Here is a 23,669-nt window from a genome sequence, read left to right on the forward strand (position 1 = left end):
GATATTCATCAAAGGTGGCCTTCAGTGATGAGATTAACCTTTCATTTGCCTGGAGAGCAAAATATCATCTTTAAAGATGATAACGATCTTGAAGAAATCGTGGAAGAAGAGGAAGGGAAATGTACAATGTTCTTAGCATGGATGGAGGCCAATAAAAAATTTGAAGCAGGTCAAACTTTGACGTATGCTGAATTTCCAAATCAATTTGTTTATGATAGAGAATCAAGGGAATGGCATCCATGCAAAAGAGAGTATTCTATCGGGAGGTTAAATTATGTTCCGCTGGGTACAGGTGATATTTATTATATGAGAATTTTGTTAGCTGTTCACAGAGGTTGCACAACATATAAGTCTATTAGGACAGTTAATGGAATTACATATTCTAGCTTCCAAGATGCTTGCTATTCCATGGGACTACTGTGCGATGATAGGGAATTCATTGCAGCTATTAATGAGGTAGCTAAACTTGCTCTGGTCATCAATTGAGAAAATTATTTGCGATGCTACTGATATCTAATAGCATTAGCAACCCAGAGCGTGTTTGGAATGCAACTTGGACATTATTGGCTGATGGAATACTATATGAGAGGAGAAAAGTTTTGAAAAACCAAGGTATTTTACTATGTCTTTTTTTTATATCAAGATTGTATTCTCTTATTATCTTTATTTTTATTAAGAATATTAATAGTTTTATTTTAGAATTACTTATTAAATATTTCATAAAACCACTATGTGCTTTTTCTAGGACTAAACATGACTGATGACGAATTGAAAAACCTCTGCCTTATTGAGATTGAGAAGATACTCAACAGCAATGCGAGATCTTTAAGAGACTATCAATCAATGCCATATCCTGAGATGTCTCATGTTCGCCTTTTTCAGAATAAGCTAATAGAGGAGGAGTTAGCATATGACACAAATGAGTTGACTCATACAAACTTATATACAGAACAAAAGATGACTCATGAGCAAAGGTTAGTATTTGATGAGATACTCAATGCTGTTGTTACAGACTCTGGTGGTTTTTACTTCGTTTATGGGCATGGTGGGTGTGGTAAGACATTTATTTGGAATGAAATTTTTTCTGCTATTCGGTTTAGAGAAAAAATAATTTTAAATGTCACATCCAGAGAATTGCATCTTTACTCCTAGCTGGTAGCAGAACGGCTCATTCTAGATTTTCAATACCTATTACAATTACTGATGAATCTACTTGCAACATCAAGCATGGCAGTTTGAAGGCTGAGCTGCTCATCCAAAGTAGCTTAATAATTTGGGATGAAGCTCCAATGCTCAATAAAATGTGCTTTGAAGCACTTGATCGGACGCTCAGGGATCTTATGTCAGTTACCGATCAACATAAGACACATCAACCATTTGGTGGTAAGGTTGTTGTTCTAGGAGGTGATTTCAGACAGATACTTCCGGTGATTTCGAAAGAAAGTAGACACGATATATTGGCATCCGCTATTAACTCATCTCATCTGTGGTTTGAAGCAGGTCAAACTTTGACGTATGCTGAGTTTCCAAATCAATTTGTTTATGATAGAGAATCAAGGGTATGGCATCCACGCAAAAGAGGGTATTCTATCGGGAGGTTAAATTATGTTCCACCGGGTACAGGTGATATTTATTATATGAGAATTTTGTTAGCTGTTCAGAGAGGTTGCACAACATATGAGTCTATTAGGACAGTTAATGGAATTACATATTCTAGCTTCCAAGATGCTTGCTATTCCATGGGACTACTGTGCGATGATAGGGAATTCATTACAGCTATTAATGAGGTAGCTGAACTTGCATCTGGTCATCAATTGAGAAAATTATTTGCGATGCTACTGATATCTAATAGCATTAGCAACCCAGAGCGTGTTTGGAATGCAACTTGGACATTATTGGCTGATGGAATACTATATGAGAGGAGAAAAGCTTTGAAAAACCAAGGTATTTTACTATGTCTTTTTTTTATATCAAGATTGTATTCTCTTATTATCTTTATTTTTATTAATAATATTAATAGTTTTATTTTGGAATTACTTATTAAATATTTCATAAAACCACCATGTGCTTTTGCTAGGACTAAACATGACTGATGATGAATTGAAAAACCTCTGCCTTATTGAGATTGAGAAGATACTCAACAGCAATGCGAGATCTTTAAGAGAATATCAATCAATGCTATATCCTGAGATGTCTGATGTTCGCCTTTTTCAAAATAAGCTAATAGAGAAGGATTTAGCATATGACACAAATGAGTTGACTCATACAAACTTATATACAGAACAAAAGATGACTCATGAGCAAAGGTTAGTATTTGATGAGATACTCAATGCTGTTGTTACAGACTCTGGTGGTTTTTACTTCGTTTATGGGCATGGTGGGTGTGGTAAGACATTTATTTGGAATGGACTTTCTTCTACTATTCGGTCTAGAGGAAAGATTGTTTTAAATGTCGCATCCAGTGGAATTGCATCTTTACTCCTACTTGGTGGCAGAACGGCTCATTCTAGATTTTCAATACCCATTACAATTACTGATGAATCTACTTGCAACATCAAGCATGGCAGTTTGAAGGCTGAGCTACTCATTCAAAGTAGCTTAATAATTTGGGATGAAGCTCCAATGCTCAATAAAATGTGCTTTGAAGCACTTGATCGGACGCTCAGGGATCTTATGTCAGTTACCGATCAACATAAGATACATCAACCATTTGGTGGTAAGGTTGTTGTTCTAGGAGGTGATTTCAGACAGATACTTCCGGTGATTCCGAAAGGGAGTAGACATGATATATTGATATCAGTTATTAACTCATCCCATCCGTGGTCGTTTTGTAAGGTTCTGAAACTGCATACGAATATGAGGCTTCTAATGTCTTCTTCGGATCAAGATGAAGGTGAAATGAAGAGATTCGCTAATTGGATACTTGATATTGGGAATGGAAATATTGGCTCTGTTGTTGGTGATGAATCAGAAGTTGAAATTTCAGATGATCTATTGATTACAACTACTGATGATCCTCTCTCTCATTTGGTAGACTTTGCATATCCAAATTTGTTGCAAAACATGTCAGATTACAGGTATTTTCAGAGTAGGGCAATTCTTGCACCCACGCTTGAGAGTGTCGAGAAGGTAAACGATTTTGTCTTGACAATCTTTCCAGGAATGGAAAAGGAGTATTTGAGCTCTGACACAACATGTCAAGCTGATGAGAATGAAGATGTACAACAAGAGTGGTTCACACCAGAGTTCCTAAATGACATCAAATGTTCGGGACTACCCAATCACAAGTTGACTTTGAAGCGAGGAGTCGTTGTAATGCTACTGCGAAACATAGACCAGACTTCAGGTTTATGCAACGAAACAAGATTAATAGTTAACAAACTTGGCAGCAACGTAATTGGAGCGACGGTAGTGACCGGTAAAAATATTGGAGATAAAGTGTACATTCCAAGAAGAAACTTGATTCCTTCAGATTCAGGATTGCCATTTAAGTTCCAACGGAGACAATTTCCATTAACAGTGTGCTTTGCAATGACCATTAACAAGAGTCAGGGTCAATCATTATCACATGTAGGGCTTTATTTGCCAAAATCAGTTTTCACACATGGACAACTTTATTTTGCTTTGTCAAGAGTTGAGAGTCGCAGTGGCCTGAGGGTTTTAATTCTAGACGAAGACGGCAATCCAAAGTCATCAACAACAAATGTCGTGTTCAAAGAGGTTTTCAATAATATTTAGGTAAGAATAATATTATTTTTATTTTAATAGCATGTTATGATTTACACTTTTGTACAAATATTTACTATAGATATAACTAATTTATCTATAACTCTTTTTTCAAATTTGAAATGAAATGTGTAACAAGGAACACAACATCCTATGCCAAATGCTTTTCTAATGAAGTTAGTAAGATACTAGGTTGTCGATAAATTTTTATTAGCTTTTTGATATAAAATTTAGGGTAAAATTAACATGCTATTATTACAGTTATATATGTTCTTATTTTTTTATGGCTCCCTCCTTATGGTTCAAGAATATTATAAACTTCAAACTCTTCTATTTATATTTTACTTTGAATAAAGATAAAATAACATATTTAACACGTTTATTATATAACGACGATGATAGTGTTATACTAAATTTAAATATAAGCCCGTGCATCGCACGGGTTTAACACTAGTAAAACAAAAAATCGATACAAATCGGTTAAATATAGAATGAACCGTTAAAAAAACCAATCAGATTTAATGAAGACCGATCTGACCAAACCACTTGAAATTTAAAATTTTCTCAAAATGCTTGAGGTGGGATTTGAATCCCTCTCCTCAATAAAAATAAACACTATTCGTAACCACCAAACTATTATTCCTCTTATCAATATACATGCAAATTATAATATATATAGATATATTTCATCAAATAATTTACTTCTATTTAATTTATTTTAATTTTAGTTATAAACTCACTTATTCTTAAATTAATTATATTTTTATGAGAAAGTATAGGGAGTCAATGGAATATTTGTACAATGTGTACAATAGAGGTTTAGGAATGTCCGATTTAATATTAGAGATATAACCATTAGTGTTATAAGCTTTTGGGATGAGTGGTATCATGACATGGTATCAGCTTTTGGGATGACATGTTTATTATCCCTAGTACCCAGATGGTTATTCTGGATAGTATGAGTAATGTTCATTTTTTAACTCATATAGCCTATTGTACACATTGTAACTCACTTATTTCTTCTTTCTATGATTTAGTCAAAATATGTATTTTATATTTTAATTTTAAATTTTTTAATTATTTTTTATTTTTATTTAGATAAAATCAAATTAGTCGGTTCAACTAGTGATTCACTGTTAAACCAACAATTTAGTACCTCAATAACCTAACCGGTTTAATCACCGATTTGGTTCTGACCTTTCATAAACATTCATCCAAATAAAGTCTTAATTACCATTACTCACCAATCCCAAATTGTTGGTCCAAAAGTAATGGGCAAGTTGCCCCACACTCCCTTTTCTGCATGAACGGACCTTGATAAACTCATTAAGCCCATATGGATACAGCTTGCCCGTAAACTTCTAATTGGATTTTTGGTCCATCTTGGACGATGTTGCAGAGAATTTTAGTCCATTTTAGCAAGAATGACTCGAATGACAAAAAAAACAAAAGAAGCAAGAATGATTATTGATTAGCGTATGTCACATAACAGAATTGGCGTACTACTACCAACATCTTTAGAGGGACGCTTCAAACTTTCATTCCACAAATGAGTGTTAGTTCCATGTTGCTCCCCACATTTGCACCAACTAAATCAAACTATCTAGGCAGTTTCTCCAATAATAATAAAAATGTTAAATTAGTTGGGCTTAACATGTTTGTTCGTTTTAATTACCTAATTTTAACTTATCCATGTATTATGGTTTGTTAAAGCGCCTATTAACCACACACTGTAGTAAAGTACATGGTAATAATGGTATAATATGTGAAACTACATAATGAATGAATAAAGAGCATAACGATGTTGGAATTGGAAGAGGCTTGGGAGACAATGATATTGATGAGTAGAAGCAAAGAAAAGGCACGATATGTAAAAAATATATCATGTTAAATAAGAAAGAAAGAAAAGGCATTAATGAGAGCTTGCTTTGTTGCCATGGGTGATTGCACGCATTCCTATCTTCTTGTGCAGCAACACCACCTTTCCTTTTTGTCATTTTCAACCCCCTTCCCTTCTCTTTTGCCTTGCATTTTACAGCATTAGCATCTCAAAATTGACATTTTGGCGCTCATTACACTCATCAAATCAAACCAACTACGATTACCTTTTCTTTCTTTCCAAACATGAAGCATATAATAATAATAATAATTGACGCATAAGGAATCAGAATATTAACATAATTTGTATGTACTATTTGAGATTAAAAGAAAAAGGTGCATGGGACATGCATCATGCATGTATATGTATTTATTTGATTTAATTTAATTTAATTTAATTCTTGAGGAGGACGTTCTCCTTAATTGCAGGTACCCTGCATCATGAACTACGTACATAATGATACTGTTTCATATTTAATGTAAGAATGAAACATCATAAAAGATATGAAGATGATGGTCCGACTTTCGGCACGGTGGCCACCATAATCTTATGGAGCGGATGAATAATAATCATGGTATTAAATAGCAAATTTAATATATAGTTGGAGGCCACTAATCACTGTGTTGGATTCCTTTAATTAAGCATAATTATCAACATGTATACTGAGATGGCATGACAATATGACTCGTATATGCATGAATTTAGCCATATTGAATTACCACTCTGTTAGAAAAGAAGCAACAAGTTACCGTAAGAGAAAAATTGAATTGAATGTAGTTGTCATTTCATTTGTGCAGTGCAGGAAATTAATGGTTAACCAAAAAAGTTGCTTTTATTTATTGCTTGCACTGGCCAAGCAACCACAATAAAACAAGATGCTAAGCCTAAGCATTAATAACAAAATTTACTTATTGAAGAAGCAAATATGGCTCATTCTACCTCTCTGGCCTAGTTATTATTCTATTGTCTCTCATAAGTCATAACTAAGTCCGTGTGGTCCAACATTAATGGTACAATGTACCCTAAATATCCCATAGATCCGGTCTAGGATAGAGATAAAATTGCAAAGGACCATTCGTTATTTGTCTTTTGCTTTTGCTCTCAACTTCTTTACAACCCCATTTTATTTACAGTTTTTCTGTTGGAAATTACGAGGTTATTTTAATTTATAAGTCACTACATTCCATGGACTTTTGAACTCTTGGGAGGATAAACTTTCATAGATTTCACATTATAATATTGCAATGTACCATCATTTGGGTCAAGGGTCATTTTGTGTATCAGAGGTGCAGAAAAATCAAAGGAAGAGTAGCTGTAATAAGTAATAACTAATAACATATACATGTCATTTGCACCAAGAAGGAAAATATATCATTGGATAAAATATATTATATTCTAAGACTTACCATATAGTCACATGTCTTCATTTTAAGAACTATAGTATTATTATATTATTTTATTGAGTTTGCCCTGATGGGGCGAAGAGTCAACTATTTTCATTTCATTGGAATCCAAAAATACGCCACAATTCAATTCAATACAAGAGAAGAGAAGAGAGGTAATAAACAATGTTTCCAGCCATGCATTGGGCCTTAAGAATGGAGACCATACAAAGAAGAACAAAAATTTGTCTGCATGGCCTTACTTACTGAAAGGATCCAAGGATGCTTTACAAGCAAGACATTCCTTGGATCAATATTCAAGACTCCTCACATGATGCTACAACTACTACTGCTACTCGTACATTTCTATACAGGGGATGGCAATTAATGATGCTATAAATCTATAATAATCCCAGTACACCTGTCTGTATAGGATTTGCGAACATCTTTAATAATGCTTACTATTTAGTATTCACTAATATAAACTGAAGTTTTTAACTTTTATTATGTAGTAATTAAATGATGGAAAGTTAAGAAAAGGAAGAGTGTGGAGTGAGAGTGAAGGAGAAAGAGAGAGGAAATTAAAGGGAGTTTATTGAACTTTATCTTTTGATGAGTAGCATCAATCAGCTTAGCTTAAAAAGCACAAAAAGAGGGGAAAAGTAAGTCATAGATTCCAGAGGCAGAGGCTACTGATTGAATGGCATATGCCCACAAACCCAGCAACAAGACAAATCAGAGCCCACCTAACAACCCCAGAAGAAGAAGAAAACCCCACCCCACATATTTGAATTATTATAATTAAATTATCAATCAAAATATATTCTTTGCATAATCCCAAGTCCCATTCCCTCCTTAACATTGCGTCTTCCATTTCATTCTCTCTCTCTCTCTCTCTCTCTCTCAAACATGCGTGTTGTTACAACAGAGGCACCAACAACAGTAGCAGAACACATCAAATGGAGAAGACCCAGAAACCAATTGAGCCAGCGCAACCACATCATTGCAGAAGAAACAGATCCAAGGCCACAAATTCAATCCACAAGGTGCAAGTCCACCATTTCCTCCCTGCTCCTCTCCACATTCTCCAACAACAGCAATGATGGCGGGTCACAGAGCAGGAAAAAGAGCAACTTTTCAGCAGCAGCGACGTTGAGGGGGCTGGGGTGCACGGCGGGGGCGCCGCAGGAGGTATCGGTGCCGGCGGTGATTCGAAACTCGGCGGAATGGGAAGGAAAGAAGGTGAGAAAGAAGAAGCACAAGAGAAGCAGCAAGGGAAGTTGCAGCAATAATGGCGTGGATGTGGATTTTCAAGATGTGTGGTGTGGCACCGCACACGGAATAGGGTTCTCTGCCGATTGTGTTGTTGGCACTTCCAGGAAGAATGCCTCTTCTTCTTCACGACCCAAAATTGATGTTCACAAAATCAATCACAGACAGGTACATGCATATGCATAAAAGATTATCTTTTTCATTAGATTTAGTTTAGATTATATCCGAATAAAGGGGTAGTAGTATTAGTAGTAGTAGTGAATCACCGTAACTAATTGCGCGTTTATCGCTCATAACTGCTTATCTTGTTAACTCATTTCTAAATAATATAATAATAATAATAATTTGGCAGCGTTCATCTTCTTGTTTGGGAAGGCGCAGTGTGAACCCAGAAACCATCTCGCTTCTCGACACTGATCCTAGCGACGTCTTCACTCCGCGCTCTGCCTCCTCCGAGTTCGCATACTATCGCCACCTTCCAGATCCTTCCACCGATGCTTTTCCTGAGGTAGGTTTGTTAGTTGTTACTGAATTCAAGTGGATCAGAGTGGTATGTATATATGGTGCTAATATTGTGATTGTTGCAAGATTATGATGCTTCAAGGAGGTATAATCATGGGGAGTAGATACTCACACGATCAATTCAGAGATTTGAGACTTGATGTTGATAACATGTCCTATGAAGTAACTTGTTTTTCTTTCTCTTTTCTATTTCTATCTCTATTCAAAACATGCATCTCCTCATTCCTGTTTTCTGCTTCATAGCAATTGCTTGAGCTCGGTGAGAGAATTGGTTATGTCAACACTGGACTTAAAGAAAATGAGATGGGTGGCAACATAAGGAAAACTAAGCTTCAAATTTCAGATGATGCATCAAACCATCAAGTAGATAAAACGTGTACCATTTGCCAGGTAGGTCATCATCAAAACAAGTACTTGTATGCATGGTGATTAACTATGTCTATAATCTTTGCATTTGAGTGCAGGAGGAGTATGAAGCTGCTGATGAATTGGGGAGGTTACATTGTGAGCACAGCTATCACTTCCACTGTATAAAACAATGGGTTGCTCACAAGAATTTCTGTCCAGTGTGTAAGCAACAAGTTGTGGCTCGCAACAATTGAAGGACACACACACCCTCATGGTTATTTTTTTGAAAGTTGCATCTTTTCATCATTAAATTGGTGTATAGTCTTCATATCCAATCCAATCCAATATAAACAACGATTTTCATTTGTTTCTGTCAATCTTTTTTGAACATTAATCTCCTTTGTGAGGAGTCGGCAATATATGATAGTGTGAAGGTTTCTAGATTGGATGAGATCTTTGCATAATATTATACTCGAGTGACCCTTGCTTGTGAGTAGATTACTCTTTTTGAGTTTTTCCATTTTTTTGGTCAATGGAGTTTGTGTCTTTTCTGATAAAGCTGGGTGCTTATACCTTAGTTTTGGGATGCCTGTCTTTGACTTTGACTGCATGCCTATTTCGGATCTTACGTTGTTTTTTAATTGAAATATTCCCAGTAGCGTGTGTTCATGGCAAAACCCCGTATCTTCATACATTGCGCGATTACACTGTAATGTAATTCTATATCTCAAAACAAACGCTGCATAATTTGTCAAGTTTTCTTTTTGATTTTTTTTAAGGCCTCAAATGGTGTTGCCAAATGGCAATATCAGCTTTGAAATGATAAAAGATATGGAGAAAAGAAAAGAAAAAGAACTTAATTCTTTTATGGTTGCAAAAATGATTGAAACCACACGTTTGGTCACTCTGAAATCTTCAACAGATGTAATAGCCACATGGACTGAATACAAGTCATCTTAGGACTAATATCTGATGTGAACTGTTAAATATAGTAATATACCTGACCTAGGTTTTTTACAATCTGAAGTCTTTTGAAGCAAAAGTATAGTTTCAACTTTCAACATTCTTCTCCCATATGGAAAGCAATTGAGGAGAGGAAGTTCTAACAATTCATGTTATCAAGTATTGCAAGTGAAGGAGAGGACTTTTTCACTTGCAGTGCTCAGTGTTAAGCCTGAACTTACTTCAACCAGCAAACTACTAAGATCCTAGTTTGCAGCCAATTCTTCCTTTTTTGTTGATTGATTTACAAGAGCTAGAATGTGTTTCGCAATCTCAGCAGAGGCATTGTCATTTGCAGCTTTCAGTGACCTCTCTGACATATCTTTCATTTTCTTCTCATCCCCTATCAACCATAACAAATGTCCAAGCAAAGAAAGAGGTTATATGTCTCTTCTTCAAGGTACAACATTCCATTACATTCAGCTTGATCACAAAGTTTAATGAAAGTGGAGAGTACTGAATTTTACAATTATTTATGAACATGCAACTAACAAGTGCAAGTTGTCAAGATGTTAAATTATAAATGGTGGCACATTAGTAGAAAATTCAATAATTTCAACAGCAAGGGTATAATAAGAATCAAACTGCAAAACAATATGCAGAAAGCAAACTATCACAAATAAATAATGAATGAAAGTGAAGTGGGAAAACCCCCCAAGTAATTATTACTGCAGCCTTTGCTAGTGACTAGTGAGTAGAGTTTAGAGTAACAGAGAAGTCAAGTTAGAAGATGGTTGGGTGAAAGAATGCTTGAACTTGTTCCCAAAGATAACATTATTAATTTCCTTGGTAGTCGGTTAATGTAGTCTACAATGATAGAAGTGTGCATCACGGCATGGGGCCTTGAATAGAGCCCTAACCTTTTTGAACAAGTTAGAAAACAAATATTTTTGTTTGCATAATTTAATTTTCACAAGATTACTTGTAACCATGTAAGGTCAACATACTTAAAATCTGTTCAATTGCAATTGCTAGTGTACTTGAGTCAAGCTCATCCTCAGTAATAACTTTGACACCAGCTAAGTCTGCCATCAACGAAGCATTCTTGAACTGATTCCCCTCTGATAAATGTGGTGATGGTATCTGCAAATAGAAATTAAAAAGGATTGTTGAGCTGCAAAAAATTTAATGTAAAATTAAAAAATTTAACTTTGCACTCAAGCATGACAATGATAAGTACCAGGATAGAGGGTTTTCCAGTAGCCAATATTTCATAGCAAGTCATTGCACCTGCTCTTGAAACAATCAAGTCTGCAGCTGCATACGCCATATCCATACAATGCATAAACCTACATCAAAAGAGAAACAATCACATGTATAATTTGTTGAATATTTCAAGGCTTAGGATCAAAGACTTACGGTGCCATATACAAGCGGGGATGATTCTTAACAAGACTGTCCATTTCATCATATGATTCGACCCCAGTTTGCCATATAATGTACAAGCAACTATTCTGCTTCAGCATCTGATAATACAAATTCAGCATTGCGATGTTGACAGCATTTGCGCCATAAGACCCTCCAAGAACCACCAAAACCTTTGCTTTACACTCACTCGTCTTCCCATACCCTGGAAAGAAATGCGACCTTGCCGCCGCCTTTGAAACTTTGTTCCTCAGCGACAGCCTCACCGGATTCCCACACACCACGCACTTCTCCCTCGGGAAGCTATCAGCTGTTGAGTTGAAAGCCACGAAGATGGCATCAGCAAACAGGGCAAGAACAGAGTTGGCCAAACCAGGAGCAGAGTTCTGTTCATGGATCACAAGCTTTATCCCTTTTAACTTGGCGGCAATGCAAACAGGAAAAGAGACATGGCCGCTAGTTCCACGGTGAAAGCAATGGATGAGGGCTCTTAATAAACGGTAAGGGAAGAAGAAGAGGTTGTGAGGGGCGATGAAGGGGCGACTCAACCTCACCGAAGGCACCGAGGCGAAGCTGTACCCTGCACATGGCACTGCAGCGCTTTCCACGCTGTTTGGAGTGCCAATGAAGAGGAACTCCGTTGAAGGGTTGGCAAGTTTGAGTTCATCCGCGATGGCCACTGCAGGGTACACGTGGCTGCCGGTGCCTCCGGCGGCGAAGACCACTCGAAGGTTGTTGTCCTCGGATAAGCAGCGTGAAACTTGAAGGGTCTTCCTGTGTTGAGAGATCAGAGATGGAAAGACTTGGAAAGTGAGAATAGGTGCGAAGAGTTTGGTGGCGGTGGCCATGGTTGAATTTGAAGTTGAAAAAAGAAAGCAGAGAACCAAGTGCCTGTGTGTAGAAAATCAATGTGAGTCTAACATGTTTCTGGAGGCGACCGATACCGGAAGTATTGGACCACCACCACTCATTTCTTCTGTTTCTCTGTTAAATCTGATTTTACACTTGCATCCAGATCTATCTATCAATCAAATCAGATCGTCGTAAGTTAGGAAAAGAAAGCATTGGAAGAGGATGATGTTCTTACCGAACACGAGGTCTTTTTTTAGTTCACGTTGACTTTTTAATCATGTTAGAGGATGATTTGATTGATCATAATTCTAGTTATACGTCTTCATTTAATTTTTAGTATTGGCCAATTCTATAATGTATTAATGTTAAGAAAGGATAGGTAAATAATGCATATTGTGAAACAACTTGAACAATAGTTTTAAAAAAAATGTAAAATTAAAATTAAAATTTAGATTTTTAACTAATTAAATAATTATTAACAGATTTTAAATTTTGATAAATTAGAATTAGCACCTAAACTCATTCACATTATGGACGGATACTCCTAATTTTATTATAACAATGATTCTGATGTCCGTACCAGTTCCTCTCACCTCCACGATCATTACTCACTGTCATCACCGGAGACAGCCGATGAGATTTAGAAGAACACCACAGTTCTTCATCCCTGCCGCACCAGCTTCTCTCCCAACCTCTTTCAGCGTTGCTGTTGTTGACCCAATCAGCCCCTTCACCGGCGTTGATCTCTCTAATTCCGGACACCATCGTCGCCTCCGATCTCTTGCTGTCATTGCTCCTTTGACCACCAGTCCCGTTTATTACCGTCATTGTTTACCCGATACCCTCATTAATGTCTTTGGGTTTGTATACGTAAGTTTTTATTCCGTTAGGTAGTGTTTGCTTTGAGGTACTGGAACAGGACTCGTCCTCAACACTACAACACTACCAGACATCGTCATTTGAACTCCTAAGACCCACCGCGGCAACTTGTTGTATGACTCATCCCAATTACCGTAGATATGGGTGACGGCCTTCTGCTTCACCAACCAAACCCTCCTATAAGTCGGCCTGAACCCAAAGTGTGCCTCCGTTGCATTCAACAGTACCTTGATGCAAACGGATGCATCAGCTCTAACCATTGGCATGATGAAGGTCGAGATCACATGATAGTCCAGACTCCTGTGGTCGCTCGAGATGGACGTCGCGAGACATGTATAAGGTCCGTTGTATCGTTTTACCTCCCAAATAGCCTTGTGCTGCCGGAGACTTAACTTGATCAACCATGTGCACCCGTTTCCAAACTCAGAACACTTTCCTACATACCGGCGATAATCGGACTCCACCACTTTGTATTGTACCCCGCGTCGGATACTATAAGTCTTCACACTTAACACAACCTCTTCTTTATCCTGAAATTGCTGACCAACCTAAAACTCAGTAAGACCACCAGTCCCCTGGGCATCTCTAGTACCAAATCCAATAGGCTCCCCAGGAACCCCCTCCTGTTTCATGGCATCCAAGTCCAAAGATAAAAAGTGCGGAGGGTACTGCTGTGTCCCAGAGCTAGAACCACCGCCAGCCCTAACTGGATTACTCGCTGCAATCTCATCGCCACTGTCATTAGCAATGAGATCCGACTCCACATCATCATCGTCATCATCATCCAGCAATGCATCACCCATACCAACTGGTGCCCCACATTGTAAAGAAGTCGGCACCCTATCTACGATACCAACCTCTCCGCCTCCACTACAGTTGAGATCAACAGCGAACGACGGGGAGGCGACAGGTTTGTCCGGAAGTTCATTCACAGGGACGGACGAAGATGCACCAACAGGTCTCGAGTTAGAACCAGCTACCGTTCCTATAGTGTGGGTATTCTGGTTCGAACCCCCGAGCTAGATACCACATCAACTAATATTACCAACAGCTCAGATGTCCTAACCTCGGAAAACTGCCAACGACAATGGAACAGGACATGCAAATTCTCATCACTCCCTATAGTGAAACAATCGTACTTCACGATTTCTTGCAGCACTAAGATTGGAATGCGATAGAATAACTTTTGAACCCATTTCACGCCTTGCAGCCCAAATATCTATAGTATAGAATTCACAAAGTCATCATATCTCGTCGTGGATCTCATAAAAATATTGAGATGATTTTTATCAATAAACTTTACATCAGATCGTGTTTTTCTCTTAATTGATCATCTGTAATTTACCAACACTACAAAACTCTCCTCATTAGCCATTTTGTCACTCTAATGAAAGGCATTCACGTTCACACCATATTTATACACCTCTGACCCTTTATAATTCAAAACAGCATATTTCAAATTATACACAGAGTAATTCGAATTAACGTGATTCGAATTAGTAACATAGTGTGTAATTCGAATTGCTCTAATTCAAATTACATAAAAATGTCCTCTTGGTGGAACCTTGCAACGATTATTTCTTTGGTGAAATCATGTAAATTGTACCACACTATATATGGATCATTTGCCCATTTATTAATGTAAAATCAAAATTATATAAAAAAAAGGCTAATTTTTTAAATTATTGATAAGAGCGAGATAAAAATGATCTATGGACTAAATTATTTTGTTTAATTTTGGGCATAATAAAAGTCGAATGTTTATTTATGGCGAACGAAAAAACAGAGGGTCGTTTGTACCATGTTCCCCTAATGACACTATTTCTTCCATTATTACCAGACCACAGTTTCAGTCGATCTGCATAAAACTTCTCGCCCACACATGCACGTTCATAGATTCTTTCCATTCCAATAACAACTAAATAAATGTATGTCAGAGCAACCCATGAATCTTGATTGCCGTCAATACCTGACAAGAAACCACATGCAAAATTGGTGCTAGCTCATCAAATTTAACTTTTGGTGATTGGAACTGTCAACTCAAATTTAACCATAGATTAAAAGCTGAAAATTAATTAAGCAGGATTTGCATACAACATGCATGATCTTGCATACTAGGAAAGAAAGAAAGAGGGGACGTGATCCTTATTTATTGTCGGAGTACAAAATCAACAAAATGCGGTTCATACTTAGTATATATCACAGAGGGAACTCTTTGGCTGCTGGGATCATGGATTGGTACTGAAGGGGTTGTGGAGCACTGGATTGCTGCTGCTGGGTTTGCGTTTGTGTGTAATATACTAGTTGCTGGTCTTGCTTAGGTCCACCCCCATAATTGGTTGTGGCAACTGCAATTGGATGATGAGGCAAAGGCACATAGCGTTGTTGCTGATATTGATTGGAAGGTGTTTGAAGAAATGCAGGATGAGTTGAAGGCATGTCAGGTACATTGGTTGCGGTAGTTAGCATAGTTGGGTAATTAGTTGCCACTTGTGAAATGTCAACTGGCACTACATACACTGTGTTGTGGTAGGATGGCATTGTCACTTGTCCATGTCCATGTCCATGTCCAGTGTTGTGAGTGTGGGGTTGGATGTACACAAATTGCTGCTGCTGATTCTGATTTGGATCCACTTGTTGTTCTTGATAATAAAACCCCTGCCCCTTTGAGATTGAACAACTTGCTGCAGATGCAATGCTGCTATCACTGCCAAACAACACCCAACAAGTTTCTTTGTTTAAAACATCATCAGCAAAAATAATCAAGAATCAATGAAAATATATAGTATATATACCTTGCAACAGAATCAGGAGAAGGCAAACCAAGCGTGAGTTGTGCAAAATGCTCGTCCATCACCTTGCTGCTGCCATCACCCAAATGCTGCTTATTAACTTCCTGCTCCGTTTTATGTGGGACTGGGACTTCATCAGCAAGGCTGAGGAGGCATTCATCAACAGCAGCAGAATCAGAAACAACACGAGATATATTATTCATCATCCCCGAGTTGTTGAGAGCGTCCACGAACCACGTCTCGGACTTGGCATCGTCCAGGAGTGCACCCATGGAAACCGCCGTGTCTAGTTTCGAGACAAAGAGGAAGACCCTGAGACGCAGAGGAGGAGAGAAAGAAGCCAAGCGGTCATACTCTTGGATCATGTTCTGGAGGTCGTCATCGGTGGCCACGGTGATGAGGTTGTCAAGTTGCTCCTCGGGGAGCTGGTACTTGAGGGTGAAGGGACGTCCATGGAGAAGGGTGTTGGAGAGGCCAGCACAGAGGTCCTTCAGGGAGGTGTTACGCTCCACAGCCACCATGCGGGTGTCGCCGCCCACGTAGTAGAGAGAGTCGTGGTTGTTGTGGGGGCGGGGGCGTGGCATGATATTGCCTCCATAGCTGCACATCAGGCGGAGCTTGGCCCCGGGAACTTTCAGGAGGGAATGCTGCCTCATATCATAATCCCGATCCATTTCTCAAGAGATGAGGACGATACTTCCCTTCTTCCTCTCACTTTATAACAGTTAATACCTTTAAGCAAATATTGAGAGTTCGAATATCTACGACTTTTTAACCTTAAATGAAGCTTAACTCCGCGTGAAATTAATCTTTTGTCTGTGGAGTTAAAAATGACGTATTTAGATTTAGTGAAATAGAGGCGCGTACTTAGTTGGCATTGGAACCTGTAATTTATTAATTTGCTTGCTTCTAATTGCTCACAACGTAGCTTTCAAGGATCACACACTTGCTCTTAATTCATTCGTTAATTAAATATGCGAAACCAGGTTCTGCATAGCATAAACACGTGAAGTGCCACTTTCTTTCAAGTTCTTCGTTTGCTTTGGACTCTTTGTTTATGTTTAGGGATATCGTGCTTCCTTTTCATTTTCAATGCTGCAATACCGGTTTTCTAATCAATATGTTCAAAGCGAATTATCTTTATTGCACTTGGCTTGATATGTCTTAATATTATATTTAAGTTAAAATAAATATAAAGATCAAAAGACATATTTAAAAAATTATATGAGAATATATTTAAAAAAATATATTATTAAAATTTTAATTTTTGTTTTTGAAAATTTCAGCCTTATGTATTTTTACTTTTTTAAAATATTGAAAAAATTGAAATTTTGTACTTCATCTCAATTCCATTTTGCGAAAATAAATGCAGCCTAATAGTCGTCGTGGGCTTTTCATAAAACTGTGTCTTTATATGAATGTTGGTCGTCCTTTAGTTTGATACATAAGTTACGGGGGAGGGCATGAAAGGATGAGAAAGGGGAGAAGCATCATGTCATGTGGCGAAGGTTGGAAGTAGCGTTTTGTTGCAAAAGTAGGGCTTCAAGTGATGAGTGATTAGAACTTAGAATTTAGAAACGCGAGTGTAGTGTGTTGGTTGGCGCACGAGCTTGGTGTTGCTTCACATCCCAATGGCAATACACATGAGCGTAACGTCATATACGCACAAATTAAAGGCAATACACAAGGGTGCATACACTCCTCCTGTCCTCCATTAATAAGAGATTTGCACAGCAATACTCACCTATAATTAATCTCACAAATTAAGAACTAATCTGTCACGAAATTTAAACTATTAACACTTAGCTTAAAAAAAAAAAAAATGAATTGACTACTACACCAACCCAAATTGTTGTACAAAACTTTGGCATACATATGCTTTTGCCTATTATTTGTAGCATGACAAGTGAGGGAGCCCTTCGAAAAATTCTCAAAATGCTGGGCCATGGGCCAAACCAGATTACTTAAGAGAAATAGTTTTCAACTATCAATTGACAGGCGTCAGTTAGAAGCTCAATCACTGCTCCTACTCTCACATAACTAACCTCCCCGAACCTCTCTGTCACAAGTCTTCAGCAATGGACCATGGATGGATCAGATCTGCTCACCTGGCCCAAATTGAACTAAACGTAACACAGAATGCTCTAAGAGTGCCGAAGAGCATTAGCTCATGTGGCATTTTACTCTTCCTCCATCACTAAAATCTAAAGTTCAAATTCTAAAAGATGTATTTAAAAGAAAATATGATAGATATGTGAGAAATATGTGGATATATTGTATATCTAAAAATGTGTAAATGTATTATGTACCTAAAATTAAAAGTTGTCCAATTTATTAACAAAAAAAAAAATGTTCTAAAAATAAGATATTTCCATAGAGCAGTGGAACTTAGCTTTGATAACGGGAAACCGCCATCCCCAATTTTTTTATTAAAAAATTAGTAGTATTGTTATAAAACAACGAATATAGTTCAATTGACTTCAATCTTACCCTCCTACATTAGGCTAGCTTATTGTGATCAACTCTCACTTCTTTCATCTACTTAATTATTTTTAATTCTAAATGTCAATATTTTAGATTTGGACTTCAATAAATTTTCATAAATTAAAAATTTTATTTGTTTATTCGTATAAATAAAAATTTTATTCTCATTATTATTTATTATTTTTATTATCAACAAAATTTTATAATTTTAATATTAAAATTAAGTGCAATGACATTACTTTTATTTATATAATTATTTAATATTTACATAGTTATTTATTTTACAATTTTAATACTAAAGTTTTAAAATATTTTATAAGCTTTGTCTATATAATTATTTATTTATTGTCATATTAATAATAAATTAAAAAAATACGAATATTTATAAATTTTGTAAATTATATAAATATTATTGTTCCGAGAATTATCTGAAATTGAATTGTTTTGGGACTAAATGTGAGGTTCAGACTTCTTTTAGGGTAGCATCCGACGTCTACTGGTATTGAGGTGCTGCCGTTCGAGTTTCTCGTGGAGAGGTGGGGGATAGTAACTATAAAGGACTCCAATACTTAAGTTAACAAGGATTCATTTAAGTGGATTTTTAGTATATTGGATTCAAAAAATTTCTAAGGGTGTCAGGGTAGTATAGTTTTGTACTTTCCATATGAGTCTAGTTGTTTCCCTTTCTTCTTTAGGAATAATGTCGAATTTGAGATATTCGATAATAGAAGTTATCCATCCTAAGTTTACATTGGAAATTGGTAGTGCGTCCGACTTGTCAACTTCCTTAGCAACTGATGGTGTGTGGAGAGGTTCTTAGATCAGACTTTTATTGTTGTCCCCTGACTTAGTGCTAGCCAATTTGGAGATAGCATTAGCTTGATAACTGAATTTTCGAGTTATGTGTCTCACCTCTGTTTCCTGAAATTGTTCGAGTTGCTCTAGTATTTTCTCCAAATACCTATTTATGTTAGGATCTTTAGTTTGGTAATCCTCATTTATCTTGGAGGTTATCACTTGAGAGTCACTAAACACTGTGACTTTTGATACTCCAGCTTCTTTGGCTAGTCTTAAGCCAGCAATCATAGCTTAGCACTCAACTTAGTTGTTGGAGGCTGAAAACTCGAATTTTAATGAGAGCTCTACTCGAGTTCCTTCTTTATACATTCTCAAGAACGATTTCTACTCCACTACTAGCTTTATTTAAGGATCCATCTACATACAAATGCCAAGTTGTTGGACTTCCTTATTGTTCTCCTGTGTATTCGGCCAAGAAGTCGACCAAATATTAAGATTTTATTGTTGTACGAGTTTCTTATTTGAAGTTGAATTCGGATAATTTCACATCTCAGTGTAGCATCCGACTTGCAATATCCGTCTTTTGGAGGATATGCTTTATAGGCTGGTTAGTTCGGACTTTGATAGTGTGAGTTTGGAAGTAAGATCAGAATCTTCTGGAGGCTAGGACGAGGGCATAAACGATTTTTTTTTGTAGTTCAATTCTGCCCCTGTCATGCCCTGCTCGTGAAATAATCAGGTTGTTGCCCCTCCTTATCTTCTCGGATAAGGACTGAGGCTATGGCCTTGTCTGCAACAGTTAAGTACAGCACAAGTTCTTCTCCATCTTCGGGCCAAGTTAGAATTGGTGGTTGGCTCAAGAATTTTTTAAAGTGTTAAAAGACTTGCTTGCATTCTTGGGTCCATATGAAGTCCCGCCTTTTTTGTAGTAGGACAAAGCTAGAGTTACTTTGGCTTCAGCAAATCCTCTTGTGATAATGTGGACATGCCGATCTATAATGCTTACAGGCTTTTAGCGATCTTTCTCTGCCTTTGCACTCCTATTTCTTTTACGGCCAGCGTCATTGTAGCAATGTATCTGCTCGACTGGCTTTCTCTAGTCAATTTTTTAATAATCACATTTTTTCAATCATAGCACTCATTGGTAGAGTGGCCATAGACTCAATGGTATTCACAGTAATCTTCGAGTTTTTTTCCCGTGCTGTTTTTCTCTTTTTTCTTTGGTTCTTTCTCTTTGTCTCAGGCTGGATATCGGTTGTGTTGTCTCGGGGCAGGCTCTCTCAACCGAGTAGTTTCTTCTATGTTGATTTACTTCTCGACTCGCTCTTGTATGTACTTTGTACAAAGAAGTTGGGTGCCTCTTTGATATGGATTGGGAGAAAGATCCTTCTCTGAGACCGTTGACTATCCCCGTGATGACTGCTTTAATAGGTAGGTTCTGAATCTCCAAACACATTTTGTTGAATCTTTTGATATAAGCTCGTAGGAATTTTTTGGTTTCTTACTTTACTCCTAAGAGGCTTGCCGTATACTTGATCTTATCCTTTTGGATGGAGAATCGAGTAAGGAAGCTTCTTGCCAAATCGTCGAAGCATGTGACCGATTTAGGTGGTAAACTATCAAACGATTTCATGGCCGTTTTGGTTAACATTGTTGGAAAAGCTTTACAGCGAGTTGCATCCGACGCTACTACCAAGTACATACGGCTCTTGAAATTGTTCAGATGATACCTCGGGTTGGTGATTCCATCATAAAGATCTATGTCCGAAATTTTAAAATTTCTAAGAACTTTAGGCTGCATGATTTGCTTTATGAATGAATCTTTGTCTGTCAGAGGTATTTCTTCTCGAGCAGGTCGAGTTTTTCTACCCTTGAAGTTAGACACCAATTTTGAGACCTTTTCTTTTGATTTCCTCTGTCATCGAACTTCCCTCTTAAGGGCTCTTTTAGTTTTTCGTTGTCGCTCCAGCTCCTACTCGAATTGTTCCAGTCGACCTTGATGTCCGCGGACAAATCCCATAATCTCTGTAGGATCTCTTGGCCTAGATGTTTTAAGTTGGTGTATTTCTGAACTTATCCTATGTCCTTCCGGATTTGACGTGTGTGTATCTCTGGCCGCACCTCTCCCTCTATCATCTTGGTGAGGTATAATTGACCCCGTTCGTTGTTGTGCTATTCTTATTTTCAGGCTTCCGAATCGTAAGTTATGTGTCCGTCCGATCCTCAGGGTTATCATTTGCCCTCATACGATCTTCATCTCCAAGTCCCTTGGCAACGATGCTAATGTTTCGAGAATTACTTGAAACTGAGTTGCTTTGGGTCTGAACGTGAGGTTCAGACTCTTTTTGGGGCAGCGTCAAACGTCTATTGATATCGAGTAGGTGTCGCTATCCGAGTTTTTCGTAGAGAGGTAGGGGCGGTACCAACATGAAACTCCGATGCTTAAGTTAGCAAGGATTTGAGTAGGTTTTTAGTAGATTGGGATCAAAGAATACCTGAAATTGTCAGAGTATTTATAAGTGTAGATGTAGAGTTAATAATTACCCTTTGAGTAATTCCATCTTTAGTGGTGGATTCGTTATTCCTTTTTGTTAGAAAGATTATTAAAATTTCTTTTCTAGATGAATAGAAAAGATTATAGTAGTTAATTAAAATTTATCTCATTTGAATAAATCGAGTCAAGTTAGCACTGCGTGAGACGATCTTTATGAAGTCAAATAAGTTGGATAGATTTCAGAGTGTATGATCTAGACTCTTGCTCTATAAACTAAGCTTTTAATCATTTTAAATCTAGCTAAATTGTGAGCAAGTACATGAATAACTGTTATATAATTTTATATAAAAACTTTTTGTCTCAAAAAATCTCTCTTTAAGCTTCGCTACTGTTTCCATATATAACAAAAGAATCAAGCTAATAATGTACGTAATCGAGTAATGTTACCGATTACAGTGCTGCTATATGCGATCATACGGCAAAGCATAATAGCATCAGCCGCAAAAGTGTGTTACTACAAAGAGGTTTGATTCAATGATTCTTGAGTGCATGTTGTTTTGAACATAACATAATATATGGAACCATATTCTTTTGGCAAGGTTGCTGTAGCTAAGCGGTTACTGTGGCATATACTGGAAAACCCTTCCTTACATAGTTGGATTCAAGATATGAATTGAGTGATTTGCCATCACAATATATTGGTTGTCGGATTTAGCGAGTGGGGTGACCCCACCCAGGCACCAAAATGGAACTAATTCCCTTATATCATTTTGGTGAATTCATTATATTTATAATTTAGCGTCTAATTTTTATTTAATTTATTTTTTTGATAAATTTTAAATTTAAAAATTATTTATTTTATATTTTAAAAATAAATAATAATTTTAATTCTTTTTTAATAAGTTACATACCACTTTTTAAATATTATAACAATCATTTATCATTTATCACTCATGGAATTTTTTTTTGATACACTCCAATCTCATCATCATTAAGATTATGGAATAATACTCTGACTTTAATTGATATGCACATGCACTGTGATGATAATAATCAATAAATATTAAATAAAATAAATTTTTAGTTTTTTTTTTTAATTTTGTTTTTCTAATATTACCATATTCGGATATATGTAAATCCATGTGTTGAAGATCAGGTCAGGTCATCGTCTATCGTGGTCTAAACGCTACCCATTTTGATGGATTATATTCTTTTTCAAAGATACCATTATCATAACCAGAACCAATCAAATCAAAACTTAAAAGCCATGCATAGCTACGTTGTCGACATTGTATTGGGGGATGGGAGCATCTGTATGTGTAGATGATGAGATGGGCCTATTATACAAATGTGGAAAACAGGTATGGGGTGCTGACAGGTGTTCAACAACGTCAAATAGGATAATAACAAGAGTACTACCTGAATTGTATACTGCTTCTCGTCGTTGGTAGTTGATGGATAGCAGTAAATTAAAGTGATAAAGAATTAATCACATCATTATAACAGGTCAACAACTCTATACATATGTATGTATTGTGCAGCATGCATCTCATATTCTCATCTCATCAGTTAGTAGTACTACATTTCCTGATACAAGTAGCAGAGGTAGGAATTATCAATTATCAATTACAGATTCAAATGTTATATATACCGTGAAAATTTAGGTGCAATTAATTTTATGTAAAATTAATATATTAATTGTTATATAATTTAACTGATTTAATTAAATTTTTATTTAATCATTTCCAGATATTAATTTTATGTAAAGTCGATTTTATATAAATTTTCACCTATATATTACAAAATCAATTCGTATCTGCCTGCTGTCTTACGTGTGAATATATAATGGATTATTTTTAGGAGGAATGCTACAC

At 36.8% G+C, this 23,669-nt stretch overlaps 4 protein-coding genes across 4 annotated transcripts; 2 read left to right on the forward strand and 2 right to left on the reverse strand.

Annotated features, from left to right (window-relative positions):
* Positions 1–500: 500 nt before the first annotated feature.
* Positions 501–3,738, forward strand: LOC107481579 (uncharacterized). The gene is made up of 4 exons (XM_021139290.2): positions 501–612; positions 746–1,054; positions 1,153–1,944; positions 2,078–3,738. Exons 1-4 carry the CDS (start codon positions 501–503, stop codon positions 3,736–3,738), a joined length of 2,874 nt encoding a protein of 957 aa, XP_020994949.2.
* Positions 3,739–7,588: 3,850 nt separating this feature from the next.
* Positions 7,589–9,687, forward strand: LOC107481919 (uncharacterized). The gene is made up of 5 exons (XM_016102272.3): positions 7,589–8,427; positions 8,612–8,767; positions 8,848–8,943; positions 9,025–9,171; positions 9,246–9,687. The coding sequence occupies exons 1-5, from the start codon at positions 7,897–7,899 to the stop codon at positions 9,381–9,383; spliced, it is 1,068 nt and encodes a 355-aa protein (XP_015957758.1). The 5' UTR covers positions 7,589–7,896; the 3' UTR covers positions 9,384–9,687.
* Positions 9,688–9,972: 285 nt separating this feature from the next.
* LOC107481918 (uncharacterized) lies at positions 9,973–12,621 on the reverse strand. The gene is made up of 4 exons (XM_016102271.3): positions 11,491–12,621; positions 11,312–11,420; positions 11,079–11,214; positions 9,973–10,474 (listed from the first exon to the last, which is right to left on the reverse strand). The coding sequence occupies exons 1-4, from the start codon at positions 12,342–12,344 to the stop codon at positions 10,338–10,340; spliced, it is 1,236 nt and encodes a 411-aa protein (XP_015957757.1). The 5' UTR covers positions 12,345–12,621; the 3' UTR covers positions 9,973–10,337.
* A 2,489-nt stretch (positions 12,622–15,110) lies between these two features.
* On the reverse strand, positions 15,111–16,842 carry LOC107481616 (uncharacterized). Its single transcript, XM_016101886.3, has 2 exons — positions 16,023–16,842; positions 15,111–15,934 (listed from the first exon to the last, which is right to left on the reverse strand). Exons 1-2 carry the CDS (start codon positions 16,691–16,693, stop codon positions 15,427–15,429), a joined length of 1,179 nt encoding a protein of 392 aa, XP_015957372.1. The 5' UTR covers positions 16,694–16,842; the 3' UTR covers positions 15,111–15,426.
* Between the last annotated feature and the right edge of the window lie 6,827 nt (positions 16,843–23,669).

This window comes from Arachis duranensis, chromosome 3 (assembly GCF_000817695.3).
Source record: "Arachis duranensis cultivar V14167 chromosome 3, aradu.V14167.gnm2.J7QH, whole genome shotgun sequence".
NCBI classification, from domain to species: domain Eukaryota; kingdom Viridiplantae; phylum Streptophyta; class Magnoliopsida; order Fabales; family Fabaceae; genus Arachis; species Arachis duranensis.

What these genes read in the sequence shown, in the direction of transcription:
- LOC107481918 (XM_016102271.3), bottom strand. Translation starts at nt 12,344, where the DNA reads ATGGCCACCGCCACCAAACTCTTCGCACCTATTCTCACTTTCCAAGTC. An exon ending in CCCCGCTTGTATATGGCACC is followed by an intron (nt 11,421 to 11,490) that starts GTAAGTCTTTGA and finishes CTTTTGATGTAG; the next exon opens with GTTTATGCATTGTATGGATA. An exon ending in TGCAATTGAACAGATTTTAA is followed by an intron (nt 10,475 to 11,078) that starts GTATGTTGACCT and finishes TATGGTTGATAG; the next exon opens with GGGATGAGAAGAAAATGAAA.
- LOC107481616 (XM_016101886.3), bottom strand. Translation starts at nt 16,693, where the DNA reads ATGGATCGGGATTATGATATGAGGCAGCATTCCCTCCTGAAAGTTCCC. An exon ending in TCTCCTGATTCTGTTGCAAG is followed by an intron (nt 15,935 to 16,022) that starts GTATATATACTA and finishes GTTGTTTGGCAG; the next exon opens with TGATAGCAGCATTGCATCTG.
- LOC107481579 (XM_021139290.2), top strand. Translation starts at nt 501, where the DNA reads ATGCTACTGATATCTAATAGCATTAGCAACCCAGAGCGTGTTTGGAAT. An exon ending in AAAAGTTTTGAAAAACCAAG is followed by an intron (nt 613 to 745) that starts GTATTTTACTAT and finishes TGCTTTTTCTAG; the next exon opens with GACTAAACATGACTGATGAC. An exon ending in TTATGGGCATGGTGGGTGTG is followed by an intron (nt 1,055 to 1,152) that starts GTAAGACATTTA and finishes CTTTACTCCTAG; the next exon opens with CTGGTAGCAGAACGGCTCAT.
- LOC107481919 (XM_016102272.3), top strand. Translation starts at nt 7,897, where the DNA reads ATGCGTGTTGTTACAACAGAGGCACCAACAACAGTAGCAGAACACATC. An exon ending in ACAAAATCAATCACAGACAG is followed by an intron (nt 8,428 to 8,611) that starts GTACATGCATAT and finishes ATAATTTGGCAG; the next exon opens with CGTTCATCTTCTTGTTTGGG. An exon ending in TTGATAACATGTCCTATGAA is followed by an intron (nt 8,944 to 9,024) that starts GTAACTTGTTTT and finishes TCTGCTTCATAG; the next exon opens with CAATTGCTTGAGCTCGGTGA.